This window comes from Triplophysa dalaica, chromosome 5, assembly GCF_015846415.1.
Source record: "Triplophysa dalaica isolate WHDGS20190420 chromosome 5, ASM1584641v1, whole genome shotgun sequence".
Taxonomy (NCBI): domain Eukaryota; kingdom Metazoa; phylum Chordata; class Actinopteri; order Cypriniformes; family Nemacheilidae; genus Triplophysa; species Triplophysa dalaica.
The window spans coordinates 3,286,309-3,306,379 of record NC_079546.1 but is presented as its reverse complement, the minus strand read 5'-3'; the positions used below and the strand labels follow the sequence as shown (position 1 = coordinate 3,306,379).

Genomic DNA, 20,071 nt, shown 5'->3' with positions numbered 1-20,071 from the left:
CTTGCATTATAGAAATTAAGTTTATTTGTAGGATATTGTTCTACATTTCAGTACAGTTTTATTAGATTTTATAACCTTTACGTGATGCCTGATTCATTTCGGTAAGATTTTGGTTAGGCAGCGTTTTTGTAGGTTTAGTATTTTAGTATAAGTGGAGTTTACTTTAAGACAGCAAAACTGTATTTGAGTAATGAAAGTCTCATGAGACTTTTTACGAAATAACTGCAACATCAGGTGAATCGAATAGACGTAATCTTGGGTTTTGGTTTTGTCATTAAAATGATGCCATAATGTAAAATGTTTAGCTTCTAAAAACAGACTACCTCATTTTTCGACTGATTTTGGTCCCAACCTGGGCACATTCAAAGCCTTCAGAAATGTTCTTTCTGCTGTCTTGATTGAGATGGAAAAGCAGCATATGTCAATATTTGTGTTCGTCTTCCACAAATCGAATGCATGAGAATCCCCGCAAAACGTGTTCATATAGAGATCGCTGAAATGTTCCTATCTGTCACACAAAGTCCTACAGCATCTTCCCACAAAGCGTCCCAAAAATAGCAGACGGTGTCTGACACCTCAAATGCAGCAGATGTGTTTGAAATATAAAGAGCAGCTCCATAAGCCTCCAGTCGATCTCATCTGGACCTGTTCAATGAGCAACCTGACAGCTAAAGCCTTTATGTGGATAAACAGTTTCTTAGACACATCGGAAACCAAGCGGTATGGCGGCTTTTGAATAATGCAAAGACTGCTGAAAAGAAACATTGGAAATCCTTCTTGGAGACCTGAATCAGGCCAAACACAATATGTGTTGTTTAAACAAAAAGAATGAAGAAAGCACATTTGCGTTTTAATATATCAGTTTGCAATTCTCTAGCAAACACGTTCTGTTTATTAAAGAGACATTTTGTTGTGGTTATATAAAAACGGTCAGAAAGTGTTAAGCATCGTGTGGGCAGGTTTAAGACACATACTGTACAGATGCGACACATCTGCTCTACAGACTTCAAGAACGATTCACGAGAATCAAACTTCATCGAGAGAAAGTCACGGCACACAACACACAGAAACATTAGAGAAATGTTATGGTCCATAAATGCGGAAAGACACCGTGCGACAGAAAGGGGCCGTTCATACAGGACGTGATCTTGCGTTGTGTAGCTCTATGTACATGTGCCTCAGACAGACATCTCTTGAACAGCCTTCACAACCCCATCGGCACATCTCGTCTGAAGGCCTTCGTGAAGTCACAAAAGTGGAGAGAAAGCTAAAGTGCAAAACAAACGTCAACTCGAACGCCGTTACTACATCGGTGTGTATATATATTTTAAAGGCGATTAAAAATGTAATTACATGATTTTCAGTCTACATTACTTTCTTTAAGAACGACATATCGGTTGTGGTATTTACACAAGACCAAAGGAGTGCTTGCACATTACACGATGTGGCTTAGCAGTGAGATCCGGTCGCCGTGTAGTTGGACATCTCTCGGCGTATGGTGCTGAATGGTGACAGCTCCAGTTCCGTGGTGCACTCGTGTTCGTTGTCGTCGCTTGCCGTGGCAGAAGAGTGCCCCGCTATCCCGCACGTGTCCGGGCAACAGCAGCAGCAGCACTCCAGGAAGGCGCGGCCGAAGGGTCGGCACAAGCAGAGCAGCAAGACGGGCGTGACGGCCGCCCGCAGGAACAGCAGCAGCTGGCTGAGCAAATGCAACACCGCCATGGTGCTCTGCGGCACCCCGGCCGCCATGTAGGCGGATACCATGTTGCAGACGTTCTCTGGGACAACGCACGCTCCGTACACGATGGCGAGCGCCACCACGGTGCAGTTCATTTGGCTTTCCAGTCGGATCTGCTTCTTGTTGCCTCTGGCGCAGCCGCGCTCGGCGCGTCGGATCCTGCGGGCGGTGGCCACCGAGCTGCCGATGGTGAAGAGCGTGGGCAGGCAGAAATAGCAGCCGAAGCACCACCATAGACGGGCGCCCTCGTACGTCAGGCCCAGAACGTACAGAGTGTCGGGGAGGGTCGTGGAGATGCGGATCAGGCAGCGTTCCGAAGCAGGATCATCCGCCGTGCCGTCGCCGTTTTCGGAAACCAGTTGGCGGATCAGCAGCTCGGGCAGGGCCAGGAGTAAGGCACCGATCCAGATGACGCCTAGCTTGGCGGTGGTGGAGGTGCAGTTCTCGATCATCTCATAGTACATCTGGACGTTGGTGGCGGCGCGGAATCGATCGATGCAGAGCGCGCAGAGGGTGAAAGTGGTTACACCCAAGGATGCCACCTGGAAATAAACACACACAAAAAACAAAATTTTGTGTTGGAAATCACAAAGCTACAAGGATCAAAAATGTACAAAAAATACACATGATAAAGCGATTTTGACAGTATGGGGTATCACAAATTTGATGTATTACATTAATAGTTTGTTATGTGAATTAATAACATTCAGAAGTTAAGATATATTCATTTATCCTTTAGTTAGTGCTACAAACTTCAAAATATCGGTAGAGGCAGAAAAGAAGCCTATTGGTATCGGTGGAGAAATTTGGACTTTGTAAATTTTTTGTTACTTCTCTAGTAACTATTGTACGAAGTGACAATTTCATATAAATTTGTACCTTGTGAATCGTGCAAAAACATACGATTACAAGAAAAAAGCACAAATGAAGCCCCGCCTCATGACTGAAAGCAGATTAAATGAAAAAACACACAAATTTATTAGACATTTTATAAAACAGTTACGATTTGCCCGAAAAATGAGGGTTGTTCCAGCTCTGGTTGGGTGAAATATGAACATTTTAGATCCATATTCTACACAACTAGGGGTTGAAACTACCCAGCATTTCTTTAGTGAACGGAAAACAGCTGTTGTATGTCAGAATATGTCATTGTCTTGTGTTACATGTGTACACTGTCAAAACCAATGAAGGAAAACAACCGGTTCAGAACGAAACCCTGCATCCATCTGTACAGCTGAAAACTCTCGACATATAATTCATCCAATGCATATTATCGGGTTTGCAGAACACATCTCCCACATTCACAGCTCTTATCTGCTTTGTTATTACAAAAAAGTCAAACTCCTGCAGACCAAACAATTAATTTCAAACAGACACGCAGAGCTCTGAACTCTCCAACCACAAGCTTCCCATCGTGAAATGAAATGTTCAGCATGGCTACTGCCACGTTGAATTGCTTGATATGAAAGAGAATTAACAAAAGATTCGACTATAATGAGAGAAAGACAACAGGACAGATTCTTGGCCACATTCTAACAGCTGCATCTCAGCGGATGACACAAACCCAAATGAAAGAGGCAACTTAGTGTTTGTCTTCATTAGCATAATTACAGAGCAATGAAGCACATCAGCATCAAGGAGGAGACAATTAGAGAAACCACGCTCGCTTCTGTTCCCCAACCAAAACCGGCATGCATCTTTCATTTGTGAATGCGGAACGGTTTGATCATTTAAACAATAAGCGCTGTTCAGAATCCATTACGGACCATTGCATCCATTAAGACTGGCACAAAATTACTTTCATAGGTGTGAAACGCGTCCATTCTCCCCCATTAGACACTGAAAATATTCAAACTGACCTTCTGTGTAAATAAAGTTAATGCAAATAATTTGCTTATTTGTTTTTTCAGAGAGAAGATAGAATCATAATTTTCTGATTCATTGACTTTTGGTTTAACATTTTCCAAATTCTAAAATAAATTCCAGAGATGATTCTAAACAGTTTTAATGTGAACTCTCCATTTGTTTCTCTTTTAAGCAATTTGAGGAGAGACACCCAAAACTTATATGAAACACAACTGAGCTTAGAAAGAGCGACCTCCGAGCATTTAACGATATTTACACACAGCTAAATATTTCAGGCACAAAATCTTTGACTTGAATGAGAAAGAATGTCATGACAGGACCTTTACCTGCGACAGACAAACAAACATGGACACAAAGCCGAGACCACCGTCTGCATAACAAACAACTAATGATCATGTGGTTTGAAGCACACTTCACCTCACGACCGCGTCCGTCCTGGCACTCGCAGGTGTTTTGGAGACATGTCATGGCATTCAGGTTCCTAAGCAGCGGGTGAGGATCTCACAGGCTTTGTTGGTCTTTACTAACAGCTCATTAATTCTGTGATTAAGAGTCTCTTGTGAAGGAGGGAGGTTCTGGTTATTAATCTGGTTTTAACAGATGCTTTCAGACTGCTTGACTTCGGGCCATTGGGCTACCGCCAGCAGGGAGGGCAATAACTCTCACATATTGACAAATGAGAACGAGAGGGTGCTACAGACTACAGCTATTACAATAATAACTTTATATATGATGAACCATGAGTCTCCATTAACATGATTCTTGAGTTATTATAGAGACAGTTCACCCAAAAATAAATGTGTTCACGCAGTTATAAACGTATATTTGAGTCTTTCTTCTGTGGAACACAAAAGAAGATATTACAAGAAATGTCTCAGTGGTTTTGTGTTCGTACATCGGAAGTCAATGAGGTTCAGTGTTGTTTGGTTATCAGCGTTCTTCAAAATATCTTCTTTTGTGTTCTGCGGAAGAAAGAAGGTCCTGCAGGTTTGGAATGACATGATCTTGACGTTCTTTTAGCCACAAAGAACATTTTAAATAATCGACAGATATGAAATGAACTGAAGTTATATTTGTTCTGTATGGAAGCCGAGCTGTCAGATCCGCCTCCATACAGCGTCTGCTCGAACCCGTGATGTGCCCAGCAGAGAAATGAGAGTCTGCCTTCCTGCAAATCTGGGTGTTGTGACTGGTGTAATATCTGAAAAGTCAAAACACAAGTCCACCCCTGCCAGTTAAAATACTGCACAAACACAGCAGCCTCAGATCTGCATGACCTACCACAAACCCCTGATACAGAAACACAGCTGACATCTGAACTCATCTGTGGAGGAGGAACAAAACTCCAAAACAGATTTCTCCACCCTTGTGTGGCATCTCTCGGCAGGAGAGAACAAGCGAGAATTAAAGCTACAGTACAGCTCTCTCCATCTCACACCAACTATCATGCGGCATGTTTTTTCATCTACGCTGTCTCTAGTCACAGCCGGGCATGCGCGTGTGTGTGGTGAGTAATGAAGCCCGGGGCGTTTTCTCCCCGCAGAACATTCTCTCACAATTTGCCCCAAGACTGACTACACTCCACTTATTCTGCATTCAGTAGCTGCACTGCAGCCGGAGGGAAGCGCGCACACACATCCGTGACACGAGGATGCATGCAAAGCGGGTTGATTCCATTCAACCTCACCATTGTCAGCCTGGGCCTCTCGGCTCTTTTTGGCCGTCCCGTGCAATCGCAGCACGCTAACTGTGTGCCACAGGGAGGCCACATTTATCCAGATCTCCCTCCTAACCCCCCCCCGTAACACACATTCACAAAGGAAGCATGATACTCGTTCGCTCGCATACTACAGTATCGGCCTCTCTCCAGCCAAACAACATGAAACATACTGTAGTATACTAACTATAGTACACTGTTGTACATTATGCTAATGTAGACTAAAGCATTCTGCAGTATAATGAAGTAAGGTGAAGGAAATACTGTTGTATACTTAAGTGTTTACTATAGTAAACATATAATAAACTTAAGTACACTTGGTTAAAGTACGCTATAGAATTCTGCAGTATACTGAAGTAAGCTGTTATAAATACTGTAGTATATTTACTATGGTAAACGTTAGTAAGCCGTAGTATATTATATTATTACTTTGTGAATGTACATGTACACTATAGCATTATGTAGAATTAACTACAATCTATATATACTTTAGCATACTTTAATATTTACTATACTACACTCTATAATATTAAAGTATCACTTTGTAAAGGTATACTATATCATTCTACACTATTACTATAATGACTCAAAGCTGTTGTTAATACTGTAGTATAGGCTACGTAAGTATTTGCCATAGTAAACTTTAGTACACTGTATGTGATAATATCTGTGAAAGTATACTATAGGAGAAATACTGTAGTATACTTAAGTAATTACTAATTACTGCAGTACAATTCCAAGATACTATATTGTACCATAGTAAATATTAAAGTATACTCCAGGATATTTTCATGTTGGAACATGGGGATCAATTTCACAAAACCTGTTAAGTCATATTTCACCTCCAAATCTAAAGAGAAGTTATATCCTGCTAAATAAAAATGATTAAGCCATTTTAAGATTTTTGACATTGTGACATAGATTTAACACTTTCACTTATTTACACACTCAGTACTGTATAACAAAATAAAGATGTGTTACATTGTAATGCATTTGTGTCTCATGGAGGTATTGCCTCTAATGGATGCTCATTTCAATTGAAAAAAAAAATCATATTTACAGTAATGAGAATATGGGAAGGAAATGTGCTGATTTGTGAAACAGAGCAGATAAGAGAGAGCGTCTGTGTGTTAGTGAGAGTGAAAGCGATCTCAGCTGGGTTTGGGTGTGGTGAGAACATTATGGCTCTGTGTCTACAGATTTCATGGGAAATAAGCAGCGATGGTTACACCATACAGTGATGAGACAGAAGTGGGACAGAGGTCAGCACACACGGTCGTGCAGGTGTCCTGAGGGCAGGGCGGCTGCTCTTTTGCATTCAGCACATATGGCGTCTCAGGGTTCCCACAGCCTCCTGCGTTACACTCAAAACACACCTGCACACCCACACCAAATCATCACTGGGTCAAACCAAAATTTGGGTTATGACCTTTTGCTGCATTTCAAATGTAAGTGATGGTTTACCATGCAAAACTCTCCACCGTGATGCTAGGGGTGGTTGCCAAGGTGTTGCTATGCAGCGGTTTATATTGTGTCGAAAAGTCAAAAGGTCAAAATCGTACATGCATGAGTTTAATACATAGATTCATTTAAAAAGACCTCCAACTCTCCACAGACCCATAGCAGAAGTAAAGCTTGCATGTGATGTCAATTACCTCAATATACGGTACGACTTTACAGGTGAACTGGCCCAGCAGCCAGGTCTTAGTCAGTTCGTGAAACACCACGAGAGGGAGGCAAGACAAAATCAGCGCAAAGTCCCAGATGGCCAGGTTGGCTAAAAGAGCATTGGAGATGCTCCTCATGTAATAATTATGGCACACCACACACATTATTGCTATGTTGCCGGTTACTCCCACTGCAAAAATTAGAGCCGAGACGATTGTGATCGCATAAGCTCCATACGTCTCGCTGGTAACAGGGTAGAAAGGGTTGGGGAACAATACACTTTCCTCGTCCTCTGCATACGGAGGAGTCATCGGCGTGGCGTCCCACGGGTCGTCTACCTGTTTGGTGTGGAATTCAGTGTACCGGGTGAGATCGAATGGAAAGTCGGTGGCCGTGAGAGCTAGAGGTTTGGGCATCGGTTCCCAAAGGGTTAAAGAAGATGCAAAGGCATGATAATAAGTTTGGGGTGGTGTCAGAGGGACGGCGCTTTTCTTCTGGCTCCTTTTCATACTCTTAAACGCTTTCTTGTGGTGTTCTTTTGTGCCCCTTTTGCGCCTGTGGTTTCTCTTGTGTTCTCCTCTCAAAGAATACGGCTTTGAGTTATTGTGTCCACCTGCCGTTCCCATGGCAGCGGGCATTTCACCATCCAACTCCTGTTGCCGCGAGCGCTTGCGTGGGTTTGTGCCACCCTGCTGAACCGTGCGCGTCCTGTTTGACACGAGATGACTGTATCCATGTCGCTTACTCCTGCTGTCTAAAACCAGTCGGAGATGCGAAGGAAACTTACTGTTGTTTTCTAAAGTCTGTTTGATGTCAAAGGCAGATGTACCTGTGGCTTGATACTTTGCAGGATGCTTGGCACTCGCATAAGAACTCCTAAGAGTAATGTCCCTGGTTTCTTTGGTGTGTATACTGTCATATCTTTCATGCAGTATGACATATGGACATCCAGCTATGAAAAATATCGCTTTTAAAAGCAGCACCTGCATCTTCAATGAGTCAATGTGCCAGGGGGCTTAAAGAAGTCACTTCGGTTTTATGCATTGCAAAGAAAACACATTTTCCCGGACGCGCGTTGTCAGAGGAAAAAGTTCACACTTGAATGATTATTGATGCAGATACTTGCGCAAAATCCCATTTAAAAATGACCCGTTAAATCAGCTCCGTGACAGGCTGCAAATGTAACAAAAATCTTCTCTTAGCAAAGTAAGGCGCTATTCCCTCCACACGCGCTAGTTCCACTATCCGATGCGGTTTTGTTTACGAAGCGCATCGCATCCAGTTCAGCAGAGAGAGTCGGTCGCATCTCGTGTTTTGGGCGCGGCAACCTGCATTCGTCCTGGATTATCGGAGCGCCTCCTGCGCCTCTGCCGTGATCGTCAATGTGGAGACGCGGAGTGAGGCGGACGCGCTCTTGCGGCGCGGGCGGGGAGCTGCTGCGCCCTGCGCTCCGACGGCTTCTCCTGTTTGTGAGGAGCGGCTGAAGAAAATGGACGGACTCTCCCCTGGCAGATAACCTTGTTCTGTCAAAACGGATCCATCAGCATCAGACCCCTGGACCACCGCAACTGGAGGTGACCACGCCCCGCTTGTGCGTTATGCATTTACATTTGTGCGTAATTACGCATGTCAACAGAAACATAATCCGATCAGCATCGTTGCTGTGCGAGTCAAATTATAACCTGTGGGATGCAGGAATTGTACATAATTTGTATAGCGGTGAAAGTGCAAGACACAGCCCACAACCATAAATACATCTCAAATAAAGCAGGTGTTTTTCTTATATGTGCATTAATATATATCAAAATAGATTTCTATGCATGCACTATTCATTTTCTAACAGCGCAAAACCCCACATGGTAAGAGACTGTATTGATATTTTGGATTTCATTTCATGTACACAAGCATTCAAAACCCAGATGAGATAATAATAAAAAGAAATATTTAATTCGAATTGAGGTGGTGAGTTACTAACATTTGAAATCAACGTTAATTTAAGTCAATTTATCATTCAATCTTTTTATACTGCATAATTTGCAAAAAAAAGTTACATTCAAAATAAGCAAAGCATTCACAAATGCAGTCTCAGACTTCTGGACTGCCCTGTTCTGTATATAATATTTTACTTTCTTATATATAATTTAATAATGTATATACTGTAACGGGTAAAACAACGGAACTTCAATATCTTATAGACATTCACCTCCGAATGCTCTTTAGTTTTTTTTGTATGTTGAACAGGTTTTCTTCCCCATGGCAATGACACAACAGAACAGAACGGAAGGGCAAGATCTGACTCGCTCAAAGGTTTGTTTCCTGCTGAACAGAAACTTGGGCTCAGAGACATTTGCAGAAGCAAAGCCAACAACCTTTTATTGCCTCTCAATACATCAGCAATTATGTACAGAGCCTCCATATTTAGCTCAAACATGCATTAGTGCCTTTGTTCAGCTGAGTCCAAAGGTTCGCCTCTATGTCCTGCTGGTTAGCTGAGCTTGGCAGAATACTAAAGTGTAAAACAGGGATGCCAGGTGCAGAAATAAGCTACTGGAGTTGTCACAACCTATGGCAGCTTGTTATACTGATGCCAAATGTAAGCATGGGGTTCAAAACACTAAAAACAGCTCGGAAGAGCATCAAGGTCAAAAACTAAAGGTTGACTTTGAATTGTTTTTGTAAGAATCTTTATCTATGCAGAACGGATGCATGGCATGAATAATGTTTTTAAAACAAACACAGACATTCAATTGATTCTCTGAAAGAATGTCATAAATGGATATAATGGGTAAATTATATATTTACAAAAAATGATCTATTAAAAGTTTCTCCACAAAGACAAAATTATGACAAGAAACATGGCATCTGTTTTAATGATGCTGATTTATCCATCCACATCTCAGGACATGACAGACACTCATAAAAGCATGATGAACACAGATGTTCTTATCACTAAGCAACTAGATGGACTATGACCATGAGAGCACATGTTGGAACAGTCTATGCCTCTACCTGGCGGTTAAAAGTAGAACTGCAAGAGGAATTAATCAGGCTGTTCAGACAGACAGACATCCACTTACAGAAGGCCAGACAGGTTTACTGCATGTCTGATCACACTCAATACAGCATACACGTGCAGTGAGGTGTGTCTTTAAGAGAGAAGAGCCGGAATACCCCAGCAACAGCACATTACCGTCATCCATCACCCCGCTGTCCACATGTGAATGAGATGAATGAACCTCTGCAACTCTAAAGAGGAGGAGGAGAGATAATCCACCGCCCTTCACACACAGATACAAAGCTATTACCAACTCCTTCCATCCATCCAAATCAGCAGTCCATCATAAAACATCTAAGCAAAAAGAAAAGAGATTAAGTATATGAAATATATAAACGCTTTCTCGCTTTTTTAATATATAGATTATATGCAAAATATCTTATTCAGCTTAATAGATACAGTACAAAATAATTATGATTTTGCAGATTCAGCAGTGTATCTACATTTAAGACCTTAAATGGAAATATAATATTTTTTGATATGAAGAGACAACAAATATCGCAGTACATAGATCAGATTCATGCAGACAGACAGGGAAAAAATGACCATTCTGATGTCAGATGAACACTGGTGTTGAGTTTGAGTAAAAGCCACTTAATTCTCCGCGCACACAGAGACAGAATCACCGTATCTGTTATGAGAGTGGTGTAATAACAGCGGTTTGTGGCGAGTGAATGGAAGAGGCCGGTCAGTAATGGGCTCTTAGATCAGTCTGGATGAATCAGACGACTGCAGAGAGACAGAAGTGAGCAACACATACTGTACACAACGACTCAAGTAACTCCCTGATAATTTCATTTCAATTGTTTATAAGCACAAAAAGCCGCCCCAATGATGCTAGGCTGGTCATGTGGTCCCAAAACCCGTCAAATCGCAACCAAACACACAATATGAACAGCATATAGGGATTCTTAGGTAAAGACAATCAGATGTTTGTATAAGCTGTATGAATATATTTTTATACAGCAAACTGAGTAGCCCTCGTAGACAGCAGGAAACCACAATATTGGTTTCGTTTCTCCTTTCAGCAACGAGACGTCTCAATCAGCATGTGCATGTGTGTCAGAATCTATCTGTCTTTATAAAAACTCGAGCTGAAACCCTTCTGTGTTTGACATGCACGCGATTTCACATTAAAACAGCTGCCTGCTGGTCCTCCTCTCTGCTTCCTCAAGGGCAAACCCTTTAACATTTGACACACTTGCACATATTGACAAAAAAGAAAGAAAAGTGAAACACACTATCCCCCTTTTCTTTCTTTGTCTCACACACACACTAACACACACACTCCGTTTCAAACGCCACTTGGAGCACAGCCCACAACTCTGTACTGGATGTGAAGAAAGAAAAGAAACTATTGTTCTTCAATCAGGCAGCCGATTCAACTAAAGCCAAAATATCCTGCTTCGCAAGCATTTAAATGCAGCCTTCATCAAAGCTCTGCATGCAGACCAGCATCTTAAGATCTGCCGGAAACCTGCTTGAGATGCTTTCACAGTCCTAGTGGTGTTTGGATATTTTACTCGCAAAAAATATCTGCATCTTTAATGCACAGCCTCTGTAGCTGCTCATGAACGATACCAAATGATGGGTTTAAGACTGAAGTTACAAAAATAACACACAAAGAGGTGGAAAGATATGAAGACCTTAGTCTACACATTACTGTCCACTTTCATCATCTCCAACCATAACACATTCAAAGCCCCTTGTGTTAAAGAACAGCACTGAGACATGGATAAGCCGTCAAGCTCTTTTATATCTCTGACAGAGTTTACACCACATTACTGACCCACAAGCAGTTATTTATGATGCTGGAAAGAGGATTTTGATAACCTCAGCCATAGACAAAACAAACACACATCCTTCAGGACTATCTGGTGCAGACTGGACACTTGTACGGGATCAAGTCCAGTACACATCACTGCTTATTCTCAAAAAAAACGGCCACTGTGACAGAAAGAGACAATGTGATTAACATGTAAGGCAACAAAATCAAGACTACTCACAATTAGGCAAATGGCTATACTAGGGGCGTAACGGTACTTGTACCGAACCATCACGGGTAAAATTCTTTATGAAGTCATCATTCCAACGCCCTACTCCCTTCGAAGGGCAGAGCCCTTGGAGTTAAGACTTGGAGTAAACAGGGCATGTGCGTGCCATTATGCGGATGTTTGGAATGCACTTGGCAAAGGGTGCGACTGGCATGTCATTTCCTCATTATCTTCAGCTGGCATCTTCCCGTGACACCGCAGCACTGTGTCTAAGCAGATGATAAAATAAAATGTACGTTTATTTGCAAACAGTTAGGCCATTCAAACAGCGACATCTGCTGACTGACACAATGCTGGGTTGTCACGGGAACATGCAGTCTTCAGATCATGAGGAAATACATCACTCCCTTTGCCAAGTTCATTCCAGACGTCTACATAATGGCACGCACATCCCCTGTTCACTCCAAAGTCTAAACTCCAAGGGCTCTGCCCTTCAAAGGGAGTAGGGCATAGGAATGGTGACTTCATTTGGATTTTTCTCAGTGACAGTTCGTAACTGTGTATGTTTTGGAGTATCCGACTTCTTAACAATGCAGAAAAACAAACAAACTATGTTTGATTGTTTTAGTTTAGTTTGCTTGTATATTAACAAAGCACATTTACAAACGGAAGTTGAAACCAAAGTGCTTTTTATTTAACAAAACATTAATACCAATGGCCAGTGGACAACACTGAATTAAAAGATAAATAAAAAACGGTCTTAACAAACTATTTGCACATTGTAAAGAAAACGACTCCTGGGATTGTCTTGATGGAAAACTTTATGCCGATTATCTATAGTCATGTCACATGATATTAATACATATTGATGTATTTTCTCATTTGGTCTCATGGTGGTGCCATTTAGTCAAGTTTGATTTTCAAACCTGAGGAGAGAGAGACCCTAAAAATCTCACTCTCCTCCAAAACAGCAATTTAATCTTCTAATCTTATCATCGTGGCTGACTGTAGGACTCTTTAAAATGGTAAAAAAGAGAGGATGGTCTCTATTACGTTGCTAAAATCGAAGGCTGAATGTGAGCCGGAAAGGGGAGAGCGTGTTGGCAGCTGGACAGAAAGCTGCTATCATCAGGTCTGCAGACTGGATTCAAACAGACGCTGGTGGATGATACTCACGCTGGTACCCTGAAGACAGACAGACAGCACTTTAGAAGAAATACTGTCTCGCTCAAACAAGCTAAAAAACGTATCAGCCGGTGTAGATCATTTTTCTCTCTTATTCACTTCTGTAGGGATATGATGAGACAACCACAGACCTGACAATGATCAACAATCAATTTCAAACCTGGAATAGATCACATTCTGCTGTCGAAAGGCCGGTCACGAGTATAGAAATAAACTGTATCTTAGGTATCCAGTGTTGGGTTGACCAAAGCTTATTTGAGAGTGATCAGCACTGTCTGATACAATGCGGGTTCGATTGAGGTTTAATAGCATAAACAACGATGTGCTAGAGAACAACACTATTCTGGATAAATAACGAAAGAATCCAGGGGGGGTCGAAACACCAACGAGTTTAGTGAACGGTGAGCGAGACCGATATACCAAACTATACAGAAATATTCTCTCCACAACACAATTCATATCCATACAAGATTTCTGAAGCCGCAACCCACCAACAATTCATCAACCTCTCCGGCGAATGGAAAAAAATTCATCATGTTTGAAAGAAGAGTAATAAAAAGAAAACAAAAACAATTGCAAATGAAAAGGGCAGCATATTACAGTAGCCTATATAAAAAAAAGATTGGTTGTATGAATCCTACATCACTCTTCGGAAAGCCTTGCTTTCATATTTCATAAAAGTGGCATGCACAACAAAAACATGCCATGTTAGTCTCATAGTGAGACCTGGGTGAAATTAAAGGAAGACTGAAGAAATAAGAAAGAGATGGATGGGGAGAGACTCGGGAATCATGTCATTAATCTTTGCCTCTGAACAGCTCATTTTACCAGCCAATCGCACAAATGAAGTTTCCCGGCGGAGTGACCCTAGACAGTGACCATCAGACCCAGCCGGACGCTTCTGTTTGCTCAGCCGGGCCGATTGAAGTCGTGAGTTTAAACAGCGTCTCATTAAGAGTCTCCTGTCTTCACACCTCTAAACCACAGGATTAAGAAACTGATCCAGAGCAAGAGTCAAGAGCGCCATAAATATTTAAACAAAGCCACTGTTTAGACTGAATGGAACTCCAAGTGAGATCTTGTACGTTGCAGCCATACGACCGTTCTGTATGACTCTCTTTCTTCTGTAGAACACGAAAGATGATATTTTGATAAACAAATATTGATTTGCATTGTATGATAACACAAAACCGCTGAGACATTTCTCAAAATATCTTCTTTTGTGTTCCACTCAATGTCAGAAAAAAACGGGAAGAGAGGGAATAAATGATTTTTGGACCAACTGTCCCTTAAACTTAATACCACAAACCAATAACTGCGCAGCTACAAAAATTGATCAACTAGATGACTTGTAATCTAAGGCCTATGTGCCAATCAGCCGCAAAGCCTTTCCGGTGGGATTCTCAGCGAGGATTATGGGATACAGGATTGGATGGGCGCTGACCAAAGCCCTGCTGAGCCTGCAACGCATCCGTCCAATTCAAACTCTGATCCAGAGCTCAGACCCAGTTTCTCCGTACATAATTCAATACCTCCCCGATTGATTGAATTATACAGTCCGGCATTACCCAAAAATGGCATTTATAATTCTGACAAACGGTTCCAGACCCAAAGCGTACGGTCAGCATGTTTGAATGTTTTGAAATGAAGTTACGGCTTTGCTATCTTCGGATGAAAAAGGGCCATTTGTCATGACTGCGGTCTTAGCTTTTATCAGTGGCTGGTTGTTTTTGGGAAGGTTCATGACTCAAACTGTCAGCAGATGGCACTGTGGCCTCAGTGACAGATGCGCAGTCATTACGGGTATGAGAGCGAATGCAATTACACCTGCTGAGGGAAACAATTAAGTGAAGGCAGAGCTCGACACTACACCACACCAACGCAGCCCGGGAAAGTCTGAGGGCGCCCACTTCTGCCCTTCTCGGCATTACTGCCCGCAGGCGACGAGATAGAGAGACCCTCTGGCAGCGATGCTGTGCTGGCCACTAATAGGCTGAAGCATGCAGGACTGTGTTTGATAGCAGATATGTCAGGAGTTGTGCGTACGTGTGTAAAATAATAACTGCAGGCAAGCAAGAACAGATTTTGCTTGACTGTGCAATATTGATGATGATGCTAGGATGCTGGGAGTGGTTGCTATGGTGTTGCTAGGTTACTCTAGATGCTTGCATACTTCAAGTCAAGTCCAACCCTACATGTCTTTGATGTTTGTTTCCCTGCATGAAGTCCTTCCTTTTTTACATATTTTTGTCAACCTGACCAGTTTGTCCTAACAAAAAGGGATGCCACGCCATGATAAACACAGTAATGCTTTGATTGCTCGGTTTGCTGTGAAACCTCATTGGTCCTAGCAGTGATGACATCACTGTGATTTCATGTTCAAAGTGGAGCACTGAAATCCAGTTAGCACATGTAATTTTTATTAAAACTTTATTAAAACATGTAAAACTTGCAAAAGGTAACAGCACACCTCTACACAACAAGTCAGATCTGATCTATAATTCATATCCGTATCACAAATGTTTCGAGATGAGTTACACATCAACGTTTAATATTTCAGGTTAGTTTTCGACTTCTTGTGGCACAGTAATAGTGATGTTCCCTACCGACAAATGCACAAATGTGTGCTAGTGACGTTTAAGCATGCGAAGGTGTGGATGACTTTAAGACAGTGACAGAGAAAGAAAACGATATGGAAAGTATTGTGAGTGGGTGTGTGCGGGCAGAAGAAAGTCGTCACATTGTGAATGTGTTTACATGGCGTAGTTTGTGTTTATTTCGTGTGTGTGACAGGGATTGCAGTGTGTGTGTGTGCTGTGCTTCACTGCGTCATTAATCTCGCTATTGTGAAACCTCCTGCACACAAAGACACACACAGAGTCCTACTCACAATTTCATAACTTGCCATAAAATCTTGACAATCATTTTTTCTCCTCCAGCAGTTTCTTGAGTCGGTCGTGTTACCTGACATTGTGTCCTTAACAGTTGCGATGCGATTCAATTTGTCCGAAAAATAACAAAAGTTAATGTTCAGGACAAAGGTTAACTCCAGAAAAAGAACTCAAATACAGAGTCTGTGATGGTCACCAACATCAATAAAGATCTCTGGTCCATCAAGGAGGTAAAGACGGCATCCTAATCTGTCTGGTTAGCACCTGTGATCGATCATTTTTTAGTAACCCGAGGTCAAAAGTACCTGTGTGTTTTACTACAGTAAATGACCGGCCTTGTGTTTCCCCCTCGTCACCAACACACCATCACACAGCCCAAGGTTGATTTCACAGAGGAAAAAAACATCTTTCAGCATCTGCTTCAAGCAGTCGTGAAACGTTAGATCAAGGTAACAGGTTTGAGCAGGGCAAGAAAAACGAGCTGAAAGTGTGTCCAGTAAGTGTGTGATTAAACACTGCCATTATATTCCTGCAATTCCTGTTCACAGTTGTTTGTAAAAAGTCACTCTGAACCGGGGGAGGCTATAAAGCTCGGAGACATTGAGTGCTGCTGTAAAAAATCCATTTGTGTTCATTGCCCTGAGTTCAATTCATTGTGCAATTATGACAGTGTAAATAGGCTCTGGAATAATGCGGCAAACAATTCCTACAATATACTGCAATGCACATTAACATGCAAAGTGAACATACTTTACTTGTGAACGCACATGCACAGATAAATCTCACCAAATCTGTTAACATGTTAAATACGATGAATTTAAATATAGTAAAGAAATAAAGCCTATAGTAGGACAATTAACTGCGAGGGTTTTATTTCATTTTTATTTGATCTATTTCAATTCCGCTTAAAAAGTTGTGAAGGAAAAACATTTTAAAACAAGTCAAGGAAAACATTAAGATATTAACATACACGGCAGTTTAGCCTGCTTATCGACTGGTTTGCCAATATATATATTTATGAGCACAGTTTTGTGTAGATATGCTCATAGCAACCATGTTTTGTCTGATTCCTATTACCATAGTTTAATTACAAATATGGTTATACTGTAGTTACTATAATACAATTATGATAAATGTGTGGTTATTGTGCTTAACTACAAATTCCATGGTTAAACTATGTTTACTATAGTAAAAATACGGTTAATTTTCATCAATGGCTTTCACTAAGATATCAGCAGATCTTTTTTTTTCTGAATATGTGCACGCAGTAATTGATAAAAAGGAATTGAAATTTCAATGTTATATCATGTATCCGATTGCTAACCTTTCGATTCCGATTCCAGAATTGAAACTGATTTTCATTCCCAACCCTATCAGCTGCATTGTGACATTTTCAATTATGCTGATTTTTTCCCCAAATGTGTTCAACATCATGGAAAAAAGGCCTTTTGATTTGGGAACCTGTCTGGTGTTCAGACCACCCTAGCAACTACCTAGAGATGCATGATAATCCACCCTGAACACTTTAGCAATTGCATAGCAACGCCCTAGCAACCAATTCTTGCACATGTATATATATACCCCAAAATATACCCCAAAAGTACCCCAAAATAAAAATTATGCCATAATTTATTCACTATCATGTGTTTGTAAACCTTTATGCGACTCTTTCTGCTGTGGAACACAAAAGAGGATATTTCGAGAAATGTCTAAGTGTTTTTTGTAAGAAGTCAATGGGGGTTAGTGTTGTTTTGGTTAACAACATTCTTCAAAATATCTTCTTTTGAGTTCTGCAGAAGAAAGTCATACAGGTTTGAAACAAATTTTGTATGTGCAAAGTATATATCTCATTCTTTACTTCTGGTTTTCAGGTGAAATGTGGGGTTTGGGTGAGACACACACACACACAGAGAGAGAGACACTATGCAGTGAATTAAGTAAGAGTGACTCACCAGCTACTCCTTGCCGTCATCCCTCTGTAACAGAGACAGACACCAAGCACTTCTGCTCCCCTGCAATCATCTCACCTAACACATGCACACAAACACTCCAAACACAAAGAGTTCTTCAGACACACCACTGATCCACACCTGATACGGTCTGCAATGAATTATGGGATGGAGAAAGGGGAGGGAGACAACAGACCAGACCAACAATCTCCGCCGGGCTCCTCAGGCCAAACTATGAAAACAACAGTTAATTGAAAGGCAGTTGTGCTGTTGACTGCAGGAGTTGGTGAAGCACAGACAGTATCTGTGGAGGAAGACAGAGTGACAGATTTGATCTGATGGCAGGAAGACAGTTAGTTCAGGACGAGGCTTCGAAACACCTGTCCAATCTCTCCAACACATCAGCTGCCGCGGGTGAGCGATCGGTGCCATGTTCAGATGAACACAGAGAAAGATATTTGGAAGAATGCTTAACCAGACAGATTTCCCCCCCATGACTCCTATAGTTGGAAAAATACAATGGTAGTCAAAAGTGCCACAGAACTGTATGCTGTCCTACATCCTTCAAAATGTCTTTTTTTGAGTTCAACAGAACAAAAACATTTATAAAGTAATTTTTCCTACTATGGGAGTCAATGGTGGGAAAAATCTGTCTGGTTATAAGCATTCTTCCAAATATCTTCCTCTGTGTTCATCAGAATAAAGAAATGTATTCAGATTTGTAACAACTCGAAGGTGAGTAAATGATGACAGAATCTTTATTTTTGGGTATTTTTGGGTGAAGTATCACTTTAAGTCTTAAGTGAAAATAAAAACGAAAGAAATGAGACGATTATTAAAGAATGTAAATGAATGTAGATTAGAGAGGTAAAATAATCTGGGTAAATTTGTGTAGCAAAATCTTGCATTTTCTTGCAGAGTTGACAAATCTGTGCTCAGTTTGATAAACTGTGACATTTCTTCTGAAACTCTATTTGACAGAGACATTTCTGACTCTTATCTCAGGAGAAATATCCCAGACGCAGATGAGACTTGAGCAAATGTTTCCAATTGCTCTCCATTTCATCTCGCTGATGTCTAAAAGAGAAGAAATCGGAGACGCTAAAATGATCAGTCTCACCAAGAACATACATGCACACTTGCTCACGCTAGTATAACCTACAGAAAGTTACTGATTTAACAGATATAAAAGATTCAAGTCACAAAAAACACAAAGCTAATTCATAAGCCACGCCACCCACACTGATTCAAATGCATAACATTTTTCAGCACATAATGACATCCAGCATCAAGCTGTACTCAGTTCTGACTCCATGCCGACTCAAATTCATCTGGTGCCTGTGTTATGCTAAACTATTAACACGAAATAGCAGTTTAACAGGTGTCTTCTCTCCGCCGGCGCTCTGGTCCGGTGCTGATATTAATGGAGGTGTCAGAGAGAGAGAGAGAGAGAGAGAGAGAGGGTGGAGGTGAATGCAGTCTCAGCAGTGTATCAGGTGGATACTGTTCCAGTCTGCTTCGATATATTCGACGCTCCGCGGGGAGAGGACAGGAGAAAATGAGAGCGACGGAGAGGCCAGATGGCAAGACTTTGGTACACTGAGCTGATTCAGGGGTTTTCAGACAATATCTATGCAGAATACCGCAGTGGAGTTCATTAATATTCACATATATATTTGTGTTTGTAGCGCTTTTCGTAATTCAATCTCTTTGATAGATTGAATTGTATGGTCTGATGTTTCCCAAAATGCTTTAATTCTGACAAATGGTTTCAGACTTTAAACAACATTTCATCAAAGTGTTTTTCAGTCTTTGTAAATAAAGTAATGGCTCTCCTATATGTGACACCATTTGTCACAACAATCATTTTGCCCCTGTCATGGTTTTTGTATGTACTGAAGTGTTTTTTATTTCATTCAGTCTATGTTCTTGTCATGTTGATGTGGGACGGGTAAAGACATGAATTACTAATGTTTCTGTAGTGTCTCGGAGATAGCTGAACGTTTCG

The 20,071-nt window shown here is 41.3% G+C and overlaps 1 protein-coding gene across 1 annotated transcript; it reads right to left on the bottom strand.

Moving 5' to 3' along the window:
- gpr37b (G protein-coupled receptor 37b) lies at nucleotides 1–8,633 on the bottom strand. The gene is made up of 2 exons (XM_056749324.1): nucleotides 6,977–8,633; nucleotides 1–2,280 (listed from the first exon to the last, which is right to left on the bottom strand). The coding sequence occupies exons 1-2, from the start codon at nucleotides 7,976–7,978 to the stop codon at nucleotides 1,450–1,452; spliced, it is 1,833 nt and encodes a 610-aa protein (XP_056605302.1). The 5' UTR covers nucleotides 7,979–8,633; the 3' UTR covers nucleotides 1–1,449.
- Nucleotides 8,634–20,071: the final 11,438 nt, after the last annotated feature.